Source organism: Amphiura filiformis, chromosome 3, assembly GCF_039555335.1.
Source record: "Amphiura filiformis chromosome 3, Afil_fr2py, whole genome shotgun sequence".
NCBI lineage: Eukaryota > Metazoa > Echinodermata > Ophiuroidea > Amphilepidida > Amphiuridae > Amphiura > Amphiura filiformis.
In genome coordinates, this window is record NC_092630.1 from 64,499,871 (window position 1) to 64,526,636 (window position 26,766).

Sequence of the window (26,766 nt, forward strand, 5' to 3'; positions counted from 1 at the left end):
AATGACATAAAATACCATAATAACATAAACTTGTAAGGTAAGACAAATCGAATATACAATTATACATTATACTAATATTTAAAACAAGCGCATACAAATATACTATAATATTTTGCAGTAATCATTTGATGAGACTAACAACGCGTACAGTGCAAAGTTCATTCATAAATTTCCACTAGGCAACAGCAGATCGACTCAGCAGCCAATCAGAGACAAGTGCGTTTCAACGCAGTAAATATGTGATGTACACTTAAAATATGCTCTCGTCAAAGATTTACTGCAAAATATTATATATGGGTTCAAATGTGTCACTTGCCCATTTGCAATTGGGAGATGTAAATGTAGCAGGCAATGTGTAACATTGTTGTTACTTGGCTGGATGTATGCTTGTAAACAAAACTTGAATTGTCATCCATTATGGCAATTCCAAGCAAACAGGGACATGACCTAAAACATAAAATCAGAATTTTAAAAACTACAACTGATACAGTAGCAAAAATGTCTACAATGAATTTTCTTTGAAAAGCCTGATTTTGGCCAATTTTGTTACTTTTTTGTTTTTTTGTTATTTAATTGCTCAAGGAATATTAAAATGTGCATATTCTATGATGTTTTCATGTTATTTTATTTTGTTAACATATATATATATATTACTTGATTTGTTTCCATCTTTTGGGCAGACAAACTGTAGCATGAGTTACCGTAGCATGAGTTACCATGTTTTTCACAAGCAAATGTAAACTATGAAGGGCAAATCTTTTTAAGGTATAACATTCAAGATAAACCTTAACATAGTAGTTACTTCATAATCAATTAGGTTTTATTGTGCTTTTTGTTTTAGGACACCATCGAAATCAAAATGAGTGATTTTTTAGCATGCCCTCTGCTCGTAGCACAAGTTACTACTTTTCTCAGCTGTCCCTTATGTACAAAAGTTGATATTTTCATTTAGCAATACTATGAGGATCTAGCTTTGAATGTTTGGTAATAAAATTTAAAAAAAATAAAGATTCAACTCAAATGAGTTCAAAAGCTTTTAAAAGTTTGTAAAAGCATACCCAAAAGTGTAGCACAAGTTACCATTGCCCATTAGCAAAAATATATTACAAATTCAACTGGACAAGTTGAAATGCTGGTGGGGCAATAAAGGTAAAGGTAATATGTTGAACTGGATGAAATCATTAGTTGTTAGTTACAGTTATGGTTTCAAATGCTCATTAAATGTGAGTTCATAGATAAAATCTGATATAGCCATTGCTTACACCAAGAAGGAACAAGGAAGTTTAAACTATAAAATACAAAGTTTATGAACTTGTTAGTAATGGGTTTCATATAGATGAGGTGACATAAGTAAGTTATCTACTGATACTTTTTAGTATGAGGGAATAGCATTATGACCACTCCAATGTTCAATAGTCTACAGCCTGTTGTCCGATCTGAGCAAGTTGTAAAAGCACAGGTCCTTAAAAAATGTGCGATATTGAGGCCGGGCATAGAATAACTGCTAACCAAAATGTTTGGTACAATGTCACATATCACCTCATCTATAGCTTTGTAGGTTGCATATCTTTGAGAGAAAGATACCTTAAAATGTTGGAAAGTTTGCAGATTAGAGAACTCTTTCTTGACTATTTGATAAAATTCATCAGCAGGTTTTAAAGTAAAGAAATAAAAAGTACTATTTTTGTCTGTAAAATAATTCTTGAGCTCAATGACAGCAATACTAGTTGTGATTACATAATAATGAAAGTGATCCGACGCGGTTACAAGGCAAAGTAACCTTGATTCAATCACACAAATACATGCCCTTTTTACACTAACATAAAACTTCCATCATTTAATGTAATCTTTCCTCAAACTTTTGGTCCATCTACAGGGTGTCCCAATAAAAAGAGGCCCCTCATTGCGCCCACTTTTTCTCCTATTTCTGAAAAGTTGATCAAATATAGTTTGGTATGTAAAGAAACTTTGAGTCGTTAGCTTTGATAAACCAAAACAATTATATCAATCGGCTCACAAGTTTTGAAGATATGCTCTTTTAAAGAAATGTACCTTTTTCACTCTGTCCACGGAGAAGGTTTGGCTACTTCAAAGATTGAAAAGGAGTGCACATACCATGCATGAATATCAAACATTCCTCAATGATAACTTGAGGCTTTACCGGTGGGTTTATGGGCAATGGATTTTGTTAATAGTGTCATTAATTTGTGGGTAAAATGGATGCGAATGGGACTTCTTTTTGCTTTACTTGCAATTACTTATTTTTTCTTGGTTATTTATGCCTTTTTGTTTTATTATGTTTCTTACATTCTTACTTTGTTGTTTCTTGTTTCTTGTTTTCTTTTTTTATTTACAATATAAGTCATTTCTCTTTTTAGGATAAAAGGTAGCCCTAAAAGGCTGTTTGGTTTGTCTTTGGTTCTTCTGAAGTGAGTTTACTGTGCTGCTCTGCCCTCTAACTGGTTGCCTCCTTGGCGAATACAGGTTTCAGTCCTGGTCCTCGTTGCATCAATTGCGCTATGCACCATCCTTGTGCGCCGGATACTTATGTAATGCAGTCAGTAATACATTTACGAAGATCTTGGATTTTGCCACAAAGGAAAAAGATCAAGTGGAGTGAGGTCTGGTGATCGTGCAGTCTACTCCACAGCATGAGCCATCCCAACCACTCAGTTTGCTATCCGTGGACAGAGTGAAAAACGGGTACTTTTATTCAAAAGGGCATATCTTTAAAAGTTGTGAGCCGATTGAAATAATTGTTTTGGTTTATTAAAGCTAACGATTAAAGGTTTCTTTACATACCAAAATATATTTAATCAACTTTTCAGAAATATGAGAAAAAGAGGCCGCAATGAGAGGCCTCTTTTTTTTGGGACACCCTGTATATAACATATTCTACCTACATTACCACCCCTCTCCTAATAAGCACCTGAACAGAATATTTCAAAAGGCAAGCGTATAAGCACCCTCTTTTCAATGCACCTGTACAACTAAATTTGTCACAAATGTCTATATTAAACTACCATTCAAACCTTTCAGCTTAGGGCTATGATGATTTTGACTTATAGTAAAGATACACTGTATTTATTTGTGCAAATATCTAATTTGGACTTTCATTTAATCTTTTTGATAAACACCTCCCGGAAGAGACTGCTGTAAGTACACAAGGCACTAATCGCGTTGAATATGGTAATCAAAAAGAACTATGAGTTAGATGCAGCACCAGGCTAATGTGAGTTATTGCCCATTATGTTCATTGTCAACTAATAATACTTCTAACTGTTTGGGGATCACAGGGCTGGTAAAAGTGCAGACTCCTCATAGTTCCAAGAAATGTTTCATCTTTGTGGTCAGGTTACTTACTGTCCACATTAACTAAAAACATTCAAGGCATGGGGCTTCATTGAAACTTTATTCTGAGTCTATGATGTTGTTGTTATTTAGAAAGATAACACTTACTTTATTTTGTTTGGCTTATAATTGGTCAAAATTATTGAGTTTTTGTTCCTGCATGCATCAATAATGTTCCAACTTACCGCCCACATAAATTCACCCAAGTGCATGCCAGACTTGCAATATGCAATTAGACTGTTTTAGACTAAGACTGTTTTTAAGACACTTAATACATTGCTGAATCGCTCTGTCTCATCTTTACCCTCATGTGACTCTATGGAACTGCTAAGCAATCGCTTCAATAACTTCTTCAAAGAGAAGGTTGTCACTATCAGACAGAATATCAGATCTTCTGTCTCCACAAATGATGGCACTAAGGAAACTAACCATAGCACAAATGGTGCCAATGTCAAGCCTCCTATTCTGATTCAATTCTCACTTCTCAGTGAGGATGAGGTTGCCAAACTTGTTGGGAAATCGCCCAATAAAACATGTGGGTTAGACCCAATGCCTACTTGGCTTGTCAAAGAGAATATTGACATCATGTTGCCTGTGTTGGTTTCCATTGTGAATACATCTTTGTCTAGTGGATCTTTTCCTTCTTCTTTGAAAGAAGCTATTGTCACCCCTGTCCTTAAGAAACAAGGCATGGATTGTAACAATCTTAAGAACTTTAGGCCTGTCTCAAATACAGCCTTTCTATCTAAACTTATAGAAAAATCTGCTTTGTGTAGTGTTAATAATCATGTTTGTAACAATAACCTTGCCCAAATGTATCAGTCCGCCTACAGGCCGGGCCACAGCACGGAGACAGCCTTGCTGAGAGTCAAGAGCGACATCATGAGTTATATTGACAACCAACAGGCTGTCTTCCTGGTGTTGCTCGACCTGTCGGCGGCTTTTGACACCATTGATCATGATGTTCTGTTAAACAGGTTGACTAGTGTTTTTGGTATTTGTGGTAATGTTTGTGACTGGTTTAAGTCATACCTGAGTAATCGCACAAACAGAGTGAAGGTTGCCGTGTACTATCTGATTTGCAAACTTTGAACTTCGCCTGCCACAAGGCTCTGTAATCGCCCACAGTCATTCTCGTTCTACACTCATCCCATTGCCAACATCATCAGCGTTCATAAGGATGTAAAATACCACTTCTATGCCGACGACATACAACTGTACATTCCATTCAGTCCACATAATAAATCTGAACTGGACAATGCACTGAGCACTCTCACTAATTGCATCATGGATATCAAACTTTGGATGGACCGCAACATGCTTCAATTAAATGAAACAAAAACTGAGTTCTTTGTCATATCCAGCCCACGATTCGAGCACTCTATATCAGAGGTGAGGCTGAATATTGGACCTGATGTTATTGTTCCATCTACTACCATAAAGAACCTTGGTGTTGTGTTTGACAAAACGTTATCAATGTCAAACCAGGTCTCTTCGATATGCAGTTCAATAAGCTTCCACCTTCGCAACTTAAGCAGATCCGAATGTTTCTAGACCAAGCTGCCTGTCAAGATGCAGTTCGAGCCATTATAACATCTAGGTTTGATTATGCCAGCTCCCTGCTTTATGGTATTACATCGAAAGACTCAAACAGACTCCAACGTCTACAGAACCGTGCTGCCAAGCTCATCTTCAAGGCAAAAAGTATGATCATGCCACACCTCTCCTTCGCGAACTCCACTGGTTACCAATACCTAGTCGCATCCATTTCAAACTGTTAACCATTGTCTACAAATGTTTCATGGACTCAACAACATCTCCATCATACATCACTGAACTAATTCAGCTTTACATTCCCAGTAGAAGTGGTTTACGCTCTGCGAGGACACCAGGCTTCTCATTGTTCCACATACACGCACTCTAACTGGCGATAAAGCCTTCTTTGTTGCAGGACCTTTTCTTTGGAACAAACTCCCTCGCCATATCCGCCACTCTCCAACGCTGGCAAGCTTCCGGTCTAATCTAAAGACTCATTTATTTGATATTTGATTTGTTGTTTGTTCTTGTATGTTTTTTTCTTCTTTATTTTCTCTTGTAAAGCGCTGTGATACATGGTTTTCTTTGTAAGAGCGCTATATAAATGCTTGCATAGTATAGTATAGTATAGTAAGTGCTGTCCCCAATTACGTGTACGCCATTATATCAATTCAAAATGTGTTGAGTCTCATTTTTCAAAATTTTAAGGCAAACAATCTATAGCAGTAACCTTCCAGCAATATACAATTATGCAACATCTACAAGTAAGTATTTTACATAATATAGGAACATCCCTTCACACATGATTGCTTTAATGATTATGACAGCTGATGTTTCCAATAGTGCATGTGATATATGTAACATACCTTTACTGATCTTGGTATTACCAATACTAATGACAGCGTGTGACACTTTGACTCAAGAGTTCACTGTTAAAAATATAACTTTGAAGTGGTGTGTCTTCTATAGCCATAAATATCAATATTTAACTTTGGAAAAATACCTTTGTGTGTTTATCATTCCCATAATTCTTGAACTTAATGTAGTCAAAGGAAAATCTACACTATAACAAATGAAAAACACTCAGAACTTTAAAAACTACAAGTGCTACAGTAGCAAATTTGGTATCAAATTAAAGAGGTTAACATGATCACACTTGTTCTACATTTTGCTTACGTACCTCTAGTATTTGTCTGCCAAACACCTGTATTTGCTTATTGCCTATGGCTTTACTTGATGAGCTGACTTTACTCTCCCATTTACTGTTAGGTTTAACCTGTATAGACAAGATAATAATTTATAGGTTAGGGATTACCCACTCAGTGTAGATTTCTTCATCTTCACACATACAAAATGGGTTTTATTTCCTTTCACTAGATTAATCTCCTGTGTTTATTATCGTCATCTTGGCACATTTACTTTATTCCCTGCCCTCCATGTACTAAGCTTTACACTGATTCTTCATTTTCTATTGATGAAAGGCAAATTGAATATTAGATGGCTTAACCCTAACCCAACTAGGACTCACTAAAGCTCACTATTAAAACCACTCTGCGTGCATGCATTCCACGGGACTTGATGACACAATCAGACCAAGTCATATAGACCCAGGCAGTGTTCGTTTTAAGTGGTAATCCGGGCGCCCTGACGGCCAAAATTGCCGCCGGATTACCAGAAATTCACTGCCGGTTATCCGGCGGACGCCCACATATTTTTCACCATTACAGTGTCTGAAACGATGTCCTACGATTCCTCATCAAAATTAATTTAAAACGTAATTATATCTCAGTTTTCCCAATCAGTTTTCCATGATTTTAAAGCTAAAATCGCCAACTAATTGAAATAGTAATTGTTCGATAAAGTCAATTTAAAATCATTAAGCTTACGCACGGTCGTGTAGGGAACATGATAACATCCAGCCCGGTAGGCCTTCGTATTTCGCATAAATCACACCGCCGCATCCCCACATACCTAGTTTGGGCTGGATTATAATTAGTGTGCACTGTGCAGATTTCTTTTACTCCGCACTCAGTACTGTGTCTTTGTGATTGTGTTATTATTTTGTTGACCTTTGGCCTGTTAGAAGGAATCTGTAAATGATACACTACACTGAACATCGCTTCCACGCAATTATGCTTGTTTGGAACTGTGCCTTTGAGGTCGTGACAGTTTGACAGCAAAAACGTTGTTTCAACGTCGCCGCACGCGTGCGTTGAGAATTTTTTTTGAGAAATCCCGACTTTGGGGGATAATATACGGATGACCAAAAATTTTGGCGGATGACCAGATTTCATGGCATGGTCATCCGGCGGATGACCAGATTTTTTTCCTTAAAACGGACACTGGACCCAGGGAATCGTTGGCCGGGCCAACGTCACCTGTGTAGCTACACGCTGGGGATCTTCTGTGTGGCATGCGAGGGGTCCGAGGTTTGAATCCCGGGGGTGCCAAGTGACTTTCTTCTTCATCTTCTCTCCTTTTTCGTTCCTTCTTCCCTTCCGATAGCACAAAAACCACGGGTAGGGTTAGGGTTAAAGAATAAGGCCATCTGCATTTTTCAAGCATGACTCATGACAATAGTGTTTGTATACATGATTCGTACCTACGAGCTCCTCATTCTTGATATGATTGACCTCTATACACGAATCCGACTTGACACATTCCTACACCCCACTGGCGGCCATAGCTGGGGGCCTTCCATCCATTTTACGTGACGCCAGTATCACAGGCGTGCATCGTTTACCGCTCCTGTGACGCTGCACAAGTGCTACACGCTCCGATGCACCCGATATTGGGCGTCTTGGATCCCAATTCAAACGAACTAAGCTAGTTTGGGGCGGATGGCCCCAGCTATGGCCGACTTAATCCTGACCATCACTTGGCTCGTCGGATTCGTCTATAGATTGACTGACTGCTAGCATTGCTCTATACCTAATTCACCTGTTGTTCATGCCCTGAAACTTTGAAAAGTTTACCAGTACCCACAAGATGGCCACTGTGACATCACACTGACTGCCTCTATACTGGGATAGAATTCAAGTGTTAACCAAACTGAACACATTAAATGGCTTTATGAAATCAAACACACACATCTTGACTCAAAGAGTGCACACTACTAAATAATCACCCCATTGATATACACATAAAAGAATGAAATTTCACTAATAATAACAGAGATATTGTCAAATTTCTTACATTAAATATATAATCTTTAAGTGAGCCCCTACTGCTGTATGCTTGTAGCACCACCACCAAATCCTGTTCTTCCAGGAACTCAATATCTTGAACTGGCCATATATATGGATGCTGAAAACAAAAAATACAGGTACATTGTGGAATTTGATTATTGCTAATTCTCCTTATCAACTGTTTTCACAATTTGTGAATATAGTTCAACGAAGTGACGATGTTCGCATAGATTGCAAAGGATTTTGTGAATTCACAAAAAGGTCCCTTAATACTTTGGGCAGTTTTAAGCTGTTATTTGCCTGAAAATCCTAGAATATTTACTAATTTGACATCAGGGACTGAATCCATCAATATTGAGCTTAAGTTTTCTTTGCACAGTTGAAGTGGATATGGTCGATTTCTAGAAGATGCAAACCATGTTTGGCAACCACATCCATTTCCACAGCATACAGAAAACTCAACCTCGATAATGACTGAGCTGATTTTGTTCATAAGCAAACATTTCTTGCTTCGCCATAAATTACTTTTCAGGTATATATAACATTCTGCAACATTGCACACTCCCTAAAATATCACACATTTCTGTATGCAATGACTAAAAAGCAATTTACTGCTCTATACCTTGACAGCCTTGAATAGATCTCGTACAGTTTTCTGAGAAGATGCGTTGAAAGGTACAGGACATCTGGTACTCTTACTGCATATAGATAACAACAAATCTTTCTTCTGTCTGGGATACTGCACTAGAAACCAATGCTTCTCTAGGCGTAGTACCTATTGAGAAAATAGGGTAGAAAAGAAAATGCAATATTGTGACGTAAATCAAATTTCAATTTGTACACCTAAAGATAGTGTTTGCTGAAGTGTTTGCTTAGAGTCCAGTTAGCTCAATATAGTTGTAGCAAGCTATCACTCTGAGTTTTTTAGTGATGAAGTGTGTATTTCTTTGGTCCCAGTGTCACATCCTGGATGTTAACCTAACCCTAGCAGAGCATATGCAAACAAGTACAAGGGCAGTTTGTTGGCATGCTTGTGGCGCAAACAAGTGTTCGGAACCACTTGTCCAAAAATCACTGGGTCAACCATGATGAGATATGCACTTGTCCGACAGACCACCACTATATTTTACCTACAAAATCATGATTTATATTAATAAAACTTGATATAAATTTTTGACTTGGTAATTAGTATTATAAGACACATACCCATATCAGGGAGCTGCTCACTGTAGGAATATTTCCCTGATCTTGATCTAAGATAAAACTGGCAATTTAACAAGGCACCCTCTATAAGACAAAGAAAAGAAAGACAACTAATAATTACACAGAAATATCATGCATACAAAATAAGTATCAAGGCCCATGACAAATACATCACATTGAGTCATGCTGCTACTTGTAAGTCTCACCATGATGAATTTGTACAAGGGTTATATACTTGAAAGTTACACATTACCATGATTACTGGCACTTTCGTATTACCTTACTGATGCAAAAAATACAAGTAAAGACAAAGTTTTACAAATATCTCATTTGCTCTTTCCCATTAAATGGCTTGGCAAAGTATTGTTTACACAAGTTTTATGCTTTTAGCAGTTACACATATTAAAAAACCTGCAAAATATTTTACCCATAAAGCTTCAATATGTTGCTTTTTCAAATTGCGAATAAAACAAACCACAAAATGGTTTAGAATTTAGTTAAAGTCATGTAAACTTATAACCCTGTCTTTGTTATTCATGCAAGAACTGACTATTCCTTGACTACAGTTCATGTATGTCAGTGATAATGTAATTACAAAAACTCAAGGAAAAAATGGTTACAGCCACGAACAAGGGATCAAACTGGAACATGGTTTCAGTGAACACCCTATACATTCAAGTTAATGATTTGGTTTTGGTTGGATACACACTTTTTTATCACTTTTGATGTTTATCATTCATGTATAAGTGTGACTGTGTGTTGATGAACCTACCTCTGACAGCATCCCTCTCCATCTGTCTTTCCATGTGCAGCTTATCAGGCAAGGCAAGATCTTCTAATAATGGCGTATAATCATAACGAGAATATTTTCTGTAAAAACGGATCACATACAAAGAAATTGTTAAAAAAATGCTGTAAGGTCTTTTCCTTCGGACCTAAAAACGATGGAAACAGCAGTATTAAAGAAATTGAAGCCCCATTCAAATACATGTAGCTAATTCATATACTGTCAGTATATAAATTACAGATTCATGTAAATGTCTTACACACATTAAAGTTAGGACATCTATGACAGCGACATAGGTACCAAAATCTGAATTTTGATGATTTTTATGATCGTCCTGATGAGCAAATCAATGAATGGGCCTTTAAGTCATTTGTGTATTTTTACGAATACTACATAATTTATAAGTATTGTTTGAAAGGCTTTTATGATGGGTATTAATTCATAATACAAATTGAGGGAATCAATGGGTAGCCAGGTATAAAACCATCAAGATTACATCAGGATTTTCACCACCAACTTCTTCAGGACAAAACTATTGGAAATTTTGGGTGCCCTTTTCCTACTTGAAGATCAGTGGCCCCTTGTCCACTAAAAGGACTCCTAACCACTCTCTTCAGATTCACCAACCTTTCAGTGAACAACAGCCAATCTGCTTGAACAGCTCTCAGAGCCATTGAATCTTCATCCTATTGAATGTACACATTTTCCAAAAGTCTTTAAACAAGAACTCTTATAATGCATGAAACCAGAAATGTTTTTTCTGAGCAATTTCCATACTCACCTATACAAATAAAGTGCAACAATGCCAATAAAAACTATGAGAACTACTGAGCCAACCCCAATCAACATGGGTATCTGAAATAAAAGAAACATTTGAAATTATTGGTTTTGTACATCAATTAGAGAAAGACAAATAATGCAAATGATATCCAATTGCCTCCATATTCCCCACTCTACTTTTAAATTTTAAATACAAAAGATTTTAAGAAGTACTTAACTTCTCTTACTTGTTTTTAATTTTCAGAATCCCTATAAGAAAACTATTTTTGTGGGACATTAGCGCACATCAGACACATCAACTTGCATTCTGAATACAAAGGAATGTCCTGACGATATGATATTGATTTTTGAAATTTGCGATACAATACAAATTTTATGGCAAATTATTAAACAAAATTTTTTTTAAATATTTAGCAATCTTCGAAGTAAACTTTATAAATCTAATGATATGTACTTAAAGTGTATGTAGCTGGGAGGAAAAGATTTACATTTTTTCCAAAAAAGACCTAAAAATTGTAGGTCTTTAAAAAAAAAAAATGTATATATATCTTCAATATGAATGGTCAATATTTTCAAATGATGAAGGCCTTTCCTTCCAGCTACATACAATTTACGTACATATCATTAGATTTACAACTTTAATTTAGGTCAAGTAAAATTATTTTTAAAGTTATTTTTCTTCTTTGCTCTGTTACTTTGTTTCTAAAATTATTGTAATAAAAAGACATGTTAAGAAGTTCTTTGTTATCATAACACATTGCAAACACTATCTTCAAGCTTGGGGTAGGGTAGGGGTTTGGGGAACTTAATAACAAAAATATTAGGGGCCTCCCCCTTTGTATTCATTGACAAACACTTTGCAATTGCAATTTTACACAGAAATGAATGGTAAAAAAATAACATAATTATATAACAAATAATAAGGACCTCCCTCACAAATTTTTGAAAAACTCCGAACTACTAGTATACATGTTATGTTTTTTACTTGGTCTTACTTCCGAGCACTAATGGCATGCATGCACTAATTTGTGAAAATAAACTTTAAAAAAATGACATATCGCTCTTTCTACAAAATCCACTGTAAAAATCGAAAAAATAAAAGTTGTTCAAAAAGACCTGCTTTTTGTGTTTTTTAAGAGTAAATGTATCACTACTTTCAGATGTAAAAGATTGCCAACACCACTTGCATATTTTTCTTTCAGGAAGTCATTATGTTTTTTAACACTAAAACTCAATGTAATGTGAGCTATGTTACCGGCTACAAAATGGGCTGGTTTTACTTAATCCAAGGTCATAAAAAGCAAACGAAAGATCACTTGAGTGAAATGTAAAACAAATTTCACCATTTCATAGAAGTTTTAAAGATGCGTAAATGAGTGCGTAACGTAGCTTACAGTAACGTAGTTCACAGGTTTTTAATGTTTTTGATGTGATTTGCGAATGTTAGAACGTTATGTCGGTTAATTCTAATATAAATGGGGTTCGATCACTGGTACCTATCACATATTATTAGGAAGTACATGTTATACAAGTGCATACTATAGAATCCTGGTAACGTAGCTCACCAGTCTTAACATGGTTGGTCCAAATTTCAATGTTTACAACATTTCTACGCCAAAAATGCTACAGTATCACAATTTTTACTGTGATTTTTAAAAACCTATGAGTGTTTCCTTTAAAAAACCGCAAACTACATTGATACCTCTGTTTTACTTCTTTCCAATAACATGTGTTAAAAAGGGGTAACGAACGTAGCTCACAGCGTTTTGGTGGAAAGTGCAATTTATTTTAGAATTACACAAACACGTTTTAATCACTAAAAAATAATGTTGATAAACAATATGATGACGCGTTATCTAATTAAAAAACAACAAATATGGAAAGAAATCGCATTTATTCAAAGAAAATATTAAAGGGTCAGGTTTAACACTTGAGCAGTGGAAACATATTTTTAGCGATTTTTGAGCCTTTGCAAGAGTTAATCAGGCTGAAGAAAGCATTTAAAGTATGGAAAACTATATGTCCGTGTAGATCTCGTTGAGTTCTACCAGAAAAACAACATATTTGATGCCCTAAATGCTCGACAAAGTTTTTGTGGACCAAAGAACGGGAAAAAGGCTATTGGCACCCGATTTTGTAGAATGAGCGATATACGGTTTTTTTGGTGACAACTGCAGTATTACAAGTCATCCCAGACACCTTTTAATAACACATATAGAAATTCTCACTGTCTATCCATACTTACCCATACATGGGTTTTCAAGTAAAATGCTGTGTCTCCCATGTTGATGGTGCTGATACTGGTATTACTGAATCATCTGTTTTACTAGTGTTAGCTTTTCCTCACTGAAAGAAGAAATTGAATATATGAATACACAAGCCACCTAAGTCCATACTTTGGCCAAATTGAGTTAAGCATGGGAAATTGTTGCTATACATAGGCCTGTCATATGTATGAAAGAACAACTCAAATTCATTCTCTGTGTCTATTAAACATGTGAAAAATAGCATGTATGAAAGAATCACCCAATTCCATGATTTGAGTCTTGTAACACATTGATTGAAATCCATTATGTATAAAAGTCCACTTGTAACACATTCATTGCTAGAGAGTGACTTTTGAACAAAAAATGGGTTTAATAAAGGAAAGTGTGTGGTTTATATTACATGGCAGAATGCTTATCAACATTATACATACCTGTGTGCTTTATTTTGTATTATCTTACTAGTGGTAATCTCAAAATTTAAAATGAACCCCACAAAGTCCCTGAAATGCTAATCGTCATACCTAATACAGGTTAATCCACTCATTTGCACGTAAAACTTACCATATTGACCAGGTAAATCTAACTGAAGGAATTAAAATGATACACAGGTTTTTCTCTCAAAATCACTTCCTATGGACTTAGGTGGCTTTTGTATTCATGTATTCAATTACAGCAAGAACTTGTTAATTTAGTAATTTCAAGCTGCAAAGTTTTTTTATTTCAACAAGTGGCAAATATTATGGTCCAAAAATGGTCTCATAAGTATGTTTACTTTCTTCACAGGTGGCGCTAGATGAGAAGTAGGCGCATAACCTTTTCATGATAAGATCCTCCACTTTCTTGAGTTTTTTCACTGTGGCGCATCATCCGTAAGTGATGGACGCCCACTTCTTGGCTCATCTGTGAGGGACATGTGGCCAGTTTGGAAATTCCTTTTTCAAAAAGCAATAGTGCCATATGATGGGCAATCATCACCATTTTTGGACCATAATGTACATAAGGACCAGTGATTACATTGACAAAATGTTATCGGTATAGCAGTGTATGCGCGTGTATCTATTAGCATAATTTAATCGCGGAGTAACAAGCGCAGTTGAATGTTCCACGATGTACACAGATTTATTAATTTTTCTATAGTAAGTATGTATTAGATAGTTAGTACAGGGAATTTAAAGCTATGGTACATGTACCCATATACAGGTTAATGTCAGCAAGTGAATTTTGTATTGGGGACTGATTATTCGGTCTACATGTACCCTAGCCCGAAACATCATGGCCCTAGTTGTTCCTGAGATTCTCAGCAGTGAGAAGGACAGTGGAAATCGTAGTGACGGCAGACTTGTAGTACTCGAGTACAATACTCGTACTCGAGTACGAGTACTTTTTTGGTACTCGTACTCATGCATCAATACTCGTACTCATACTCGTACTCATGACCAAGTACTCGTACTCGTACGGAAGTTTTCGTACTCATGGTTTGGAATTTTGCTGTACTCGTACTCGTACTCATGCCAATCTACTCGTACTCATGAAAAAATACTTGTACTCGTAGAAAATACTCATGATAGTTTTCTTGTAAGTTGTTACTATCAAACTATCACATAAGATCTGACTGTTTTGTCTTGCCCATTCAGGCCCTACTCGGGCCCTACTGCAGGTACATGTATTGCACTTGTAAGTCACACAGTGTCATCACCCCGATATCTTCATGGAAGAAATCGCCATGGTAGGTTAAATCCACCGCCAAAATTGGCCATTTTGTATCGACCTGTTTACTAGTTTTGAGTTGCATAATAGGCCGAAGGACATCTGACTAAGGCTACTGACAATAGCCCCGATTAGCTCGGTGACTGACCTCGCTGTGTGTCAGTCGAGCATAGTACACCATTATAGGTCATATTCTTTTAGACTACTTCCACGATTGGCCTATACACTGCGCTATATAATTCGGCACATATAAATCAGAAATATTGTCAGTTTTTGACTCAAGACGCAAGCTACTGTCTCAAGACGCAAGCCAACGACTATCATATCTGTTCAAAATATATATTCATGTAAAAGGAACCACATCTGGTTTCTTTATACGAAATCATTTACGGGAGATATTCATCATTTTCTACACCGGTATACAAAGATTTTCTTCTCATATCAAACTCATGCATAGCAAATTCATGTGTATCGATCCCGGGTATTTATTTTAGTATCTCTGCTGACAAAGTAATTATTAGCCAGGCGATGTCGGTGTGAGTCATGATGTGCACAAAGTTATATTTACAGGTCTACACATAGGCCTACGTGTACAATGTGTATGTATAATGTTGAGCACAGAATATTTTCATGGATTCTGAGAGTAAGACATTTTTTGTTTGTATTTTCTAAATCTATTGTCTCAAATTGTTGGGTCATCAGTCATCAGCAAAATAAATAAATGAGATTATTACTATGTTAACTGTCTTATTGAGATAATACTGATTATATGATAAATAATAATACTATTATTTAATGTTGTTGATTGTTATTTGTTACCCCATTGTTACCAAGCAATTGTACTAGTATTAGTAAATGTCTAATATGTCATTATCAAAATTTTATTATTATCAAAATTTTGGATATGTTGTTTTTGTTTTAAAAAACGTAAAATTATTTCTTTCTTTAATCCCCCTTGAGCATATAAGTAAAATAAAATACATAAATGGTTCTCCTACCCACCCACCTCCTTTTTGGACAATTCTTGACAATTTTTTTTGTTTATGTTTTTTTCTATTTTTGCTTAATAACTCCGTTGCACAAATAATTTTCATTGTAAAAAGTGTTCTGAAGTATACTGGTTGTCACTTTCAAACCCATTTTGCACTACTGCCTACTTGACTCCCCAGACTATAACAGAAATGGGAATTAATAAATTCAAGGCCCCCTCCTCTTTTACAAGATCAGTAATATATCTGGTATTGGAAATTCAACATAAATAGTAAATCCCTCTCTCATCCTTTCTGAAAAAAGGCCTGGACAAGAAACATTTATATATACGCCTACCGTATTTCGTCAAATAAACGCCCCCGGGTGCGTTACATTTTCCCAAGGGGGGGGGGCGTTTATTCAAGGTCAATTTTAGAACGATAATTCCTGTTAAAATCATTAGGTAAACTAAAAACACACACTAAAATGACGAACTATGAACTAGAAACACTGACTTCTGGCTGATTTTCGCCAATTATTGACGCTCTTATGGACCATGTGCGCAACTTGGTAAGCTTACTACACAAGATAGCATGGAAATATCGGCATTTTTAAAACATCTTGGTTGAAAAAAGTGGTGGGGGGCGTTTATTTGAGGGGGGGGCGACTATTTGACGAAATACGGTATTTTTACTTGGTCTTATAATTTATGTTACACTACTTTTTAAAAATCTCCCTGATGTCTTAAATTGCAACTTGTCATTTTAGATGTACATGTACTTATACTTACTTAACGCGGCTGTGTACTATAGACATTGTTTCTTTCGCGAAATTGAGTTTTTTTGATATGTTTATACTTTGTTATGTTTTTTATAAATACAAGGAATGAAAATCCAGATTTGTAAACTCCAACTGCAATATTTTAAGGATTTTATTTCACTATTCCACTCGTGTTTGAAATTGAAAAAGAAAGAAAATCTTTGTTGTACCAGCCAGGGTACACGCTGCAAGAACAACGCATCGCGTCGCAGATCGCGCAATTTGTTAACGCACAAATACGCTTACGATGACACGTGACGCTTATCTGCATGCTTGGGCGCATCAATATGGAAACACCACGGAAGCACTGGTTTCACAAAACCTAGTGGTCAAATGGCTCCGTTTTAGCTGATAAAATGTGGGTTTTTTCAAGTTCTTTCCCCAATTTAAATATCAAGTTATGAATGGATTTTGCTCAAACTTCTCAAGGGGCCGTGTATTTACCCGATGTTCATGTAATGTAAGGTAGAAAAACGAGAAATGCCGCATTCTCCTGTGAGCTCCGATCCAAGTGCAAAATGTGACCACTTTAAACTTCAACGGCCATTATTTCAATGTTCATTTTCTCGGTAAAATGACGATTTAGGTACACGATAACTCAGTAAATACAGCATCTATAGGTAAGCAAATATGATCATCGTATGAAGCATGATCGACTCAAGAAACGGTTTTCCCATTTTTTTATATTTTGGTCTATTTCCGATTTTAGACATCATTTTGTGCAAATAGGCGTTTGTGAATTTTAAAAAGTTCATTTTGATGCCTTATATGGTCAATATCTCCAAAAATAAGGCCAATATCAAAAAACTAAAAAAAACGTTTTTGGAATGGAGCCTCAAGATGGAGATAAAAACAAAATAAAATATTTTGGAAAGAGTGTTTTTTTGTTATGATGTACCGAACAAATATTGCCAAAAACTCACTTTTTTTGGATTTTCTTCAAAACTGTTGTTTTTACACCAAATCTATATTTATATTAAGATTCATTGCCTTTATAAAAATGTATACTTTTATATGTCTTGCGCGAATAATTACAAAGTTATTGTACTTTTACTACATGCATGTCTGAGAGTACACAGCTGCCTTAAGGGGGTACTACACCCCTGGCCAATTTCGTGCCTATTTTTGCATTTTCTCAAAAATTATAGCGCATTGGTGTCAAGTAAGATATGTATATTATAGGGGCAAGGACTACAACTACTGCACTGAAAATTCAGCAACTCACGGCAAGTAGTTATTGATTTATTGATCAAATATTGATTTTCCCTCATTTTTGACTGTAACTCCAGAACTGTTGTCTGCGTTGAAATAAAATTTCCAGTGCAGTAGTTGTAGTCCTTGCCCCTGTAATATACATATCTTATTTGTCACCAATGCGCTATCATTTTTGAGAAAAATGCAACAATAGGCACAAAATTTGGCAGGGGTGTAGTACCCCCTTAAGGGCAGTGTAATAATTAAATGTTCTGGGGGTGGAGAAATTGTGGAAAGCAAGGATTTTTAAGCAAATCCAAGGGAGGACAAGCAATGCCAATTTGTTACTTAAGGGGGTACTACACCCCTGGCCAATTTTGTGCCTATTTTTGCATTTTCCTCAAAAATTATAGCGCATTGGTTACAAGTAAGATATATGTATATTATAGGGGCAAGGACTACAACTACTGCACTGAAAATTCAGCAATTGACGGCAGGTAGTTATTGATTTATTGATCAAATATTGGTTTTCCCTTATTTTTGACTGTAACTCCACAACTGTTGTCTGTGTTGAAATAAAATTTCCAGTGCAGTAGTTGTGGTCCTTGCCCCTATAACATACATATCTTACTTGTCACCGATGCGCTATAATTTTTGAGAAAAATGCAAAACTATGACGAACTATGAACTAGAAACACTGACTTCTGGCTCACTTCCGGGTTTCTGATCCAGATTTTCGCCAATTATTGACGCTATTATGGACCATGTGCGCAACTTGGTAAGCCAAAACTGAAAACATTTTTGTCATAGCACTTTCCGTAACAAAGTTACATCTTGTCAAAGATTGACTTTCATCAAAAAGATTCTGCTAGCAAAATTCCCCAAAACAGCATTTAGGGGTGTTTCTAGATCTTAGTCTCATGGCGATAGCAGCTTTTTTAATGGAACTGCTATCAAAATCCTCTAAAATTCCATGTGCGAGTGGCTCATCATCATAAAAAATCATATATTTGGGTCAAGTGAAGTATAGAAAACATATTTATGTAGGTTTCCTTCACCGACCTGTTCTCGAAAAAAATTCAAATATGCATTGTGTTTGGGCCACGGTCTAGGCGAATTTCGCTGACTAGCAAATGTGTTAACTAAGGTTTGCCTGGGATACCTACTCATTGTGTTCCGCTTGTAAATTGTACTCGTGCTCCTACTCATACCTAAGTATTCATACTCATGCATCAATACTCGTGACTCGTACTTGTACTCATGCCTAAGTACTCGTACTCATGCGTTATAATTTTGCTGTACTCGTACTCATGGCCAAGTACTCGTACTCATGGCCAAGGTACTCGTACTCAGAAAAAGTACTCACACTATAAGTAGGTATGCCAGGTGAATTCAAATTTGCCATCAAACTGCATCATTTTATATATCAAATTAAAGCCCTTGAGTAAAGAAAGCCAACACTGAAAACCTTTTTGTCATAGCACTTTCCGTAGCAAAGTTACATCTAGTCAAAGATTGACTTTCATCAAAAAGATTCAGCTTACGCAAAATTCCCTAAAAAAGCATCTCGGGGGTGTTTCTAGATCTTAGTCTCATGACGATGGGGACGATAGCAGCTTTTTTAAATGGAACTGCTATCAAAATCTTTTAAATTCAATGTAAATTTGTATTGCCGGTTTAGGCCATTTTGGCTGACTAGCAAATGTGTTAATGTTAACTAACAAATGTTGTGCCTATTTTTGCCTTTTTCTCAAAAATTATAGCACATTGGTGACAAGTAAGATATGTATATTATAGGGGCAAGGACTACAACTACTGTACTGAAAATTCAGCAACTCAAAGCAAGTAGTTATTGATTTATTGATCAAATATTGGTGTTCCCTCATTTTTGACTGTAACTCCACAACTGTTGTCTGTGCTGAAATAAAAATTTCCAGTGCAGTAGTTGCAGTCCTTGCCCCTATAATATACTTGTCCCCAATGCGCTATAATTTTTCAGACAAATGCAAAAATAGGTACAAAATTGGGCAGGGGTGTATAGTTCACCACGTAAACTTATGGCTCAAAATTCGGACCGCTCGCCAATAAGTTTACTGCTTTCTGTGTTTTGAAATTTGTTGACATTTTAACGATCCCTGATTCCCGGTCGCTTATTTTCGCTGTGTCACGTCACATGCATGACGCTGGTGGGTACCAACCAAACTTCAGAAGAAAAAAAAACCTTGATCGCCGATAACGATGTGATATGGGACTTACATAGGATTACACAGAGAGATATTTTGCCAAAATTTGACCATTTCCATTTAGCTTGGCCCTACTTTGTCTGCGCTATATGAAAAAGGACAGTCTTAAGTAAGTAAATGTACAATGATTTTGATGTTTTGATGTTTTGGGAGACTGTGAGGGTTCAGAACCAAAAGATGATGGAGCCTATTCTTGACTCTGTAATATTCCTTCACCACATTATCGTACGGTAAGAGGCTTATACGATGGACAGATAGTATCAGTTTGTGAATGAGGACATCGTATAAGTTCCTTGTACTATTGGGGGTGTAGTACCCCCTTAACTGACGTTTCCCTCTCATACCTACTAGTACTATAACTTCTGAGTGACGGAGGTGCGAGCTCGGGCTACATGCATGCACGTACCCGGGCTATGGTATAAATAAAATCACACTTACGCTGTAGCTCTGCAAATCACGGAAACGAAACGATCAATCTGAAACCAAAAATAATATAGTAGAAATTCTTTTAATTCAACTGCGGAAGTTCAGAACCTATTTTACCTTTTGCCTACCTTGTCAATCACGGTACTTTCACAACCTGGGCTGGCCACAAGCTTCTAGATCACACAGACAGTCACATGACATTGTTTGTTGATATGCAAGGACACCCTCATTGGTACATGTCATACATTGTGTACATGGATCGTGTAGGAGTCGGCATCTGATTCTGACGGCATATACGCATATAAAATCCTATACAACTCAAACTTGAAAATGCAGTGGAAATTCATGTATATGCTGATTATGAAAATAAATTCTTTACCAAAATTGCTATAGTGCTTTCAGTCAGTCTAAGACCTCCGAAATCTATGATACTTCACCAAGTTTTCTAGCAGCTTGAAGTGAACGTGAAAATGAACTCAATCAAAATTTTGCGAACTGCATAAAAACTAGCTTTATATGGCTATGATCCCAGTCCCGTTGTATAGCTTTGTATTGCCACTTTGGAGGGAAAAGTGTTCTATGAAGACAAAAATACATAAATTCAGACCAAATTTCGGGGTTTCAAAAATCCAAATCTCGATATTTTAGATGATTTGTGACCATGAAGATAGAAGTGTTTTGATCATGTACATCACAAGAAGATGGCAGGCTAGGCGTACGTGTACATGGTGATGGGTCATTTTATATTTTAGTAAGCTTGTGTATGCTCTTGAGTTAAAAAAAACAAAAACTTAAAAACTTTTGAAAAACTCTTTGCGGAACCATAAAACCATCCGGGAAACCATTCGCAATAGGCCTACTAAAAATCTGTCGGGAATAGTTTACACCTGAGACGGAAAATATTCGTCTCAGGTTTACACAAATGAAAAATTCAACAATAAAAAATTGGCGTCTACTTCCTTTTTAGTCCAATCCGAGTCCCAATGTACGACAGACAATAAATTATTATGCCACTATTATTAAACCCATGAAAATATTGCAATTACTAGATGAAATATGACCAATTATTTTGTGCTCACCCCACTTCGAAGATTTGCTGCATATAGTCCGTACATGATATAGAGAAAAACATGACATGACAAGAACATGAATGCTGCGCAAACGTGCACATTCTTTTGTGTACTCGCTTGTGTTGATTCGCCAAGGGCTTGGAGAGTTATGCATATTTTGTGCTTGTGAACATCTTTTTCAAGTCGATATTTCCCCTTATTTTTTTAACCTATTAAAATCTAACATCGTGATTTATATACCTGAAAACATTATTATTTATATATGATAAATCAAATATTTTATTGCGGCACGATTCGTGTAGTTTGTAAGCCAAATAAAAGCTACCAGCGTGAGTTTTTCTTGGTTCAATGCGATTATTTTCATATTTTCTGCAAAACACGAATTGCAATGCCAGATAATCTTACATATTTTGAAAATATTTGAGTTGATTATACGATTTGTAGCTTAATTTGATTTGGAATGCTTTGAAATTATGAAAAACAAGCGATGCTTTTTGCAACATCAAACACAAATTCCAAGTTTTTCGTGGCATCCATCTTGGAAATATCGAGCTTGGCGGGCAGTAAGTCAGATGATTACAATCGCGTCCGCAATACGAGCATATAGGCAGCCACGCGCAGCATAAATTTCATTGATCAATCTCTGTAGTTCACTTCACAGCATCAATTCGCAACTCTTCACCAAAGCTACCGGTAATACTACTATGGCCGACACAGAAGCACCCCCTGCGGCACCCGCAGCAAAAGCAAAGAAGACCGCAAAACCAAAGAAGAAATCATCACCAGCAACTCATCCACCATGCAGTGAAATGATCGTTGCGGCCATTACCAATCTGAAAGATCGCAATGGAAGTTCACTCCAAGCTATCAAGAAGTACATCGGTGCCAACTACAAGTGCGACGTGGACAAGCTGTCTTCTCATATTCGCAAAGCTTTGAAGTCTGGTGTAAGCAACGGCAAACTGGTCCAAACAAAAGGCAAAGGAGCCAGTGGATCCTTCAAGGTGAGCACTGCAGCCAAGCCAGCAAAGAAGGCCGCCAAGAAGAAGCCCGCAGCCAAAAAGCCAGCGAAGAAGGCAGCAAAACCAAAGAAGGCAGCAAAGAAACCCGCAGCCAAGAAGGCAAAGAAGACAAAGAAGTCAGCAGAGAAGAAAGCGAAGAAGGCCAAGAAACCAGCAGCTAAGAAACCGGCAGCAAAGAAACCAGCCAAGAAGGCAAAGAAACCCGCAGCCAAGAAGGCCAAGAAAGCAGCCAAGAAGTAAATACTTCGCTTCCTATAAACCCAACGGCTCTTTTAAGGGCCACCCTATCTTCCAAAAAGAGAAATGACTTTCTGTTATGCTTTGCTTGTGTTATCTGTACTGACAAGAATGAATAAGTTCCTGTAATACGATATAAACATTTTTAGGGAAATTACAATATTTAAAGCTTTAACATGTAAAATACTAGTTAGGATGGATAAAATAATGTGAACGCTAAATTTAATAGTAGGTAATAAAACCAGTCTAAAATTTGTGGCAGGGGTGGGATCTAGTGCAAGTTGGGATGGATAATTAGATAAACTGAACAGAAAGAGTTTTCAACATGTTCAAAAGAACCGCAAACATTTGTAGTCCTGAAGCCAGGTTCTATTCACTTGGTGGCAGGGGTGGGATCTAGTTCCAGTTCAGAGGGATCGAGATCCTAGCATCCTCTTAAAACATTTTTCAGTAGATATATACGAAAAAAGCTTATTCCCAAAATTTCAATTGATTTTGCGTTTGTGAGTTACGCATGAATTTTACCACTGCTCCATAGACAATGTGTTGTAATTTCGTTCTGGTGGTATACCAGAACGAAATTCAAATTTCACGATATCTTTAGCTAAACGAATTAATCTGCAAGAAATATTTTGCACATAAACATGATGTAGCCAGAGGTTTCCACTAGTGGTATAATAAATCTCAACTTTTTTTGAGAAAAGTGGGGGATTGAGGCCGTGGATCACGAAATGACCTTTAAAAAAGAGTTTTACAATGAACCGCAAACACGTCTATATTTTTAAAGCCAGGTTTCAAAGAAATTGGTGACAGGGGTGGGATCTAGTTCCAGTTGGGGTTCTGAAAAAATTGGTGGCAGGGGTGGGATCTAGTTCCACAGTTGGGTTTTTACAAAGAACCGCAAACATTTGTAGTTTGAAGCATTGAAGCCAGGTTCTAAAATTGGTGACAGGGGTGGGATCTATATATAGTTCCATTTTGGGAGGGATTAATCTTCTTAAATACAGTTTTTAATACAAGGGACCGCAAAATTTGTAGTTTTAAAGCCCGGTTCTAAAATTGGTGGCAAAGCCGGGGTCACTTCAACTCATTGGAGGTGGCGCGTATAATGTAGGGTAGGCCTAAGTGACGCACCATTAGACTTCAAGGGGGTGGAGGAAGTTGGGGTCGGGCAAAGTTTTTTTTTAATTTTCATGCATTTAGGCTATATAGTTTGGTGGGGAATGGTTTTTTTTAGTGTTGGTGGGGAAAGGTTTTTTTTTAGTGTTGTTGGTGGGGAAAGTTTCTATTAAATGTAGGGCTGTTAAGACCCCTTTTTCACAGGCATGAGAATTTTCAGTTTAAAAACTGAATTCAGTTTTTTTATAGTTAAAATTCTGCAACTTTATTTAAAGGGCATTTCGTGATCCACAGCCTCATCCCCCACTTTTCTCAAAAAAAAGTTGAGATTTTTATATCACTGAAACCTCTGGCTACATAATGTTTATGTACAAAATATTTCTTGCAGATTAATTCGTTTTGCAAAGATATCGTGAAATTTGAATTTCGTTCTGGTGCACCAGAACGAAATTACAACGCATTGTCTATGGAGCAGTGTAATACACATATCATGCATAACTCGCAAACGCAAAATCGGGATCAACTGAAATTTTGGGAATAGGCTTTTTTCGTGGATATATACTGAAAAATGTCATAAAAAGAAGATGCTTGGATCACGAAACACTCCTTTAATTTCAGCCTGATTTTGGTACTTTTTGCCCTATTTCACGCGCATTTTATTTTGTTTCCATTTTTTTTTAGGAAAGTGCAGTCTCATCCCTGTTTTCAGCACATGCTCTGTCACCCAGAGACCCCTTAATTTTCAGTTCCATCCACCCCAAGAAGATCCTCATTTTTCAATAAGAGAGGGATTACTACTATAGCATTTACGCCAGGGGAAACCGGAGGATTTTAAGGGGGACGACGCAATTTTTTTTTGATTGAACTTGAGGGGGCGGGGGCATGGAATTCTGACCTTAATATTGGAGGGGGACTTGAAATTATACAAGGAATGGAGGATTCAAGGGGGAACTTGAAATTTTTCATACGATATGAGGGGGGATGCGAAATTTGTGTGCGAAAATATATGAAAATCCTCCGACCCCCCGGGGGAAATAGTGATCCCTCCCAAGAACAGCAACTTTCATTTTATCACTGATTTTGTAAGTTGTAAGTGTCAGCCCTACACCTATATCCATTTTACATTAAAGTGAGCCCCCCGGTGGCAATGCAGTGGTGAAATCTAAAAGCTATCTAAAGTTCTAAACCCAGTTGAGAGGGATAATTCTTTTAAAATAAAGTGACAGAACAAAAGCGTTTTACAAGGGACCGCCTTTTCAGTCCCGCCCCTAGCTTGTTTACCTCTTCTCCATTTGAAACAGAACATTTCCTCTCGACTGGTGAGGAATTCACTTTCCCCCTTAAGACCCCTCAAAAAATTCGGATTCCTCCCTTAAAAATTGATTTTAACTTGAGCAGCTCAGGTTTAATATGCATAGGAAAACAACATGCAATAGCTATAGTCATTTTGTACATAGACCGTGGTGGAACCACACATTCCAGGATCTGCAAAAAGATCTTGACAGAATTCACAGGTGGATCGTTGAGAATAATCCCCCCCCCCCTAAGTGTGCTATTGTTCAGTTTGTTTTAATTTTCGGGTGTCTAAGGCTTGCAGTCTTTTTATACAAGTTAGGTTAGTCCGACGAGTAGGACCTTTTATTTCTAAGTTACCAGAGTGTACCAGACTATACACATTTCACACTATGATCACTATCTCACATGGCGCAAGAAAGACGAATCGCGAAAGTCCAGTGACCGCGCCCCCCCAAAATAAAATAATTTTTTCGGGAGGAGCAATTAGTGGACTTTTGTGGTTAATCTTTCTTGAGCGATCAGAGTTAGAGTATGGTTGGTAAACTAAGAAAAAAACAGGTCCTACTCGTCGGACTAAGTTAGGTGGTATGGTATTCCAATTAAGGTTGTTGATGAGTATAAACTGCTTGGTGTTGTTTTCAACTCTTCCTTCACCGTTCTCTTCACATGTTGATAATATAATTTTATGTAAAAATGTTTCTCGCCTATCGGAGTAACTGGTCTTGTCATCAGAACTTCTTGATGTATAGGAAGAGGTGTCCTTCTGATCTTTCATTATGAGTATAGACTAGATTAATTTGGTTTACTTAAAACATGCGACTTATTTGATTTGTTGAGGTTGATCTTCTGCTTTAAAATTGATTAATGGAATTGGTCCTTCTTCTTTTTGCCAATTTTTCAAGCCTTCTTAGGTTAAGGAGTTTAATCTCCACTGTAGTTCTGATACCAATGCCTTTTTTTTTAACTCTGTTTTTGTTTCCTTTATACCACGTTTGTGGAATGAACTTCCCACTGATGTCCTTCTGCGCCCTCCCTTTAATACCTTGTTTTGCCAAACAAATATATAATTTAATTTAGAGACGCGATGTAGGCCTATGCGTTATATTATTAAAACGGACGTGAGAGAAAGTGCCGATTTTAAATAGACAGTGTGTTGGTGAACCAGCGCAGCGTGGCAGAAGTATGCGTTATATTGAACGGACGTGAGAGAAAGCGCCTGTTCTAAGTGGACGGTGTGTTGATGAACCAGCGTGGCGGAAGTATGCGTTATATTATACGGACGTGAGAGAAAGCGCCTGTTTGAAATGGACGGTGTGTTGATGAACCAGCGTGGCAGAAGTATACGTTATATCGTACGGACGTGAGAGAAAGCGCATATTCTAAATGGACGGTGTGTTGACGAACTGATCTATATGCAAGGAGTGTATTTTTACAAAGCTGGGTCTATTCGGGGGCCTATTCTGGAAAACACATTTTTATACGTAATGTTTCAACAGTGGGGTTTCAACACAAATTATTTTTTATAGGCCTACTGGCAAATAATTATAGCTAC

At 36.9% G+C, this 26,766-nt stretch overlaps 2 protein-coding genes across 2 annotated transcripts in view; one reads left to right on the forward strand and one right to left on the reverse strand.

The window, feature by feature from the left end:
- Positions 1-20,589, reverse strand: part of LOC140148956 (slowpoke-binding protein-like) — a 32,970-nt gene extending 12,381 nt beyond the window's left edge. The window contains exons 1-8 of the mRNA XM_072171066.1: positions 20,483-20,589; positions 13,091-13,191; positions 10,847-10,920; positions 10,051-10,148; positions 9,277-9,362; positions 8,698-8,844; positions 8,083-8,193; positions 6,068-6,163 (exon numbers count right to left, since the gene is read on the reverse strand). Coding sequence (XP_072027167.1) covers positions 6,068-6,163; positions 8,083-8,193; positions 8,698-8,844; positions 9,277-9,362; positions 10,051-10,148; positions 10,847-10,920; positions 13,091-13,129 — 651 coding nt within the window. The 5' untranslated portion in view covers positions 13,130-13,191; positions 20,483-20,589. The remainder of the gene's footprint in view (positions 1-6,067; positions 6,164-8,082; positions 8,194-8,697; positions 8,845-9,276; positions 9,363-10,050; positions 10,149-10,846; positions 10,921-13,090; positions 13,192-20,482) is intronic.
- A 1,600-nt stretch (positions 20,590-22,189) lies between these two features.
- Positions 22,190-23,038, forward strand: LOC140147749 (histone H1-like). Its single transcript, XM_072169508.1, has one exon. The coding sequence runs from the start codon at positions 22,245-22,247 to the stop codon at positions 22,800-22,802; it is 558 nt and encodes a 185-aa protein (XP_072025609.1). The 5' UTR covers positions 22,190-22,244; the 3' UTR covers positions 22,803-23,038.
- Positions 23,039-26,766: the final 3,728 nt, after the last annotated feature.

Bases quoted from the DNA above. Each gene is read 5' to 3' on its own strand.
- LOC140147749 (XM_072169508.1), top strand. From the start codon at position 22,245: ATGGCCGACACAGAAGCACCCCCTGCGGCACCCGCAGCAAAAGCAAAG.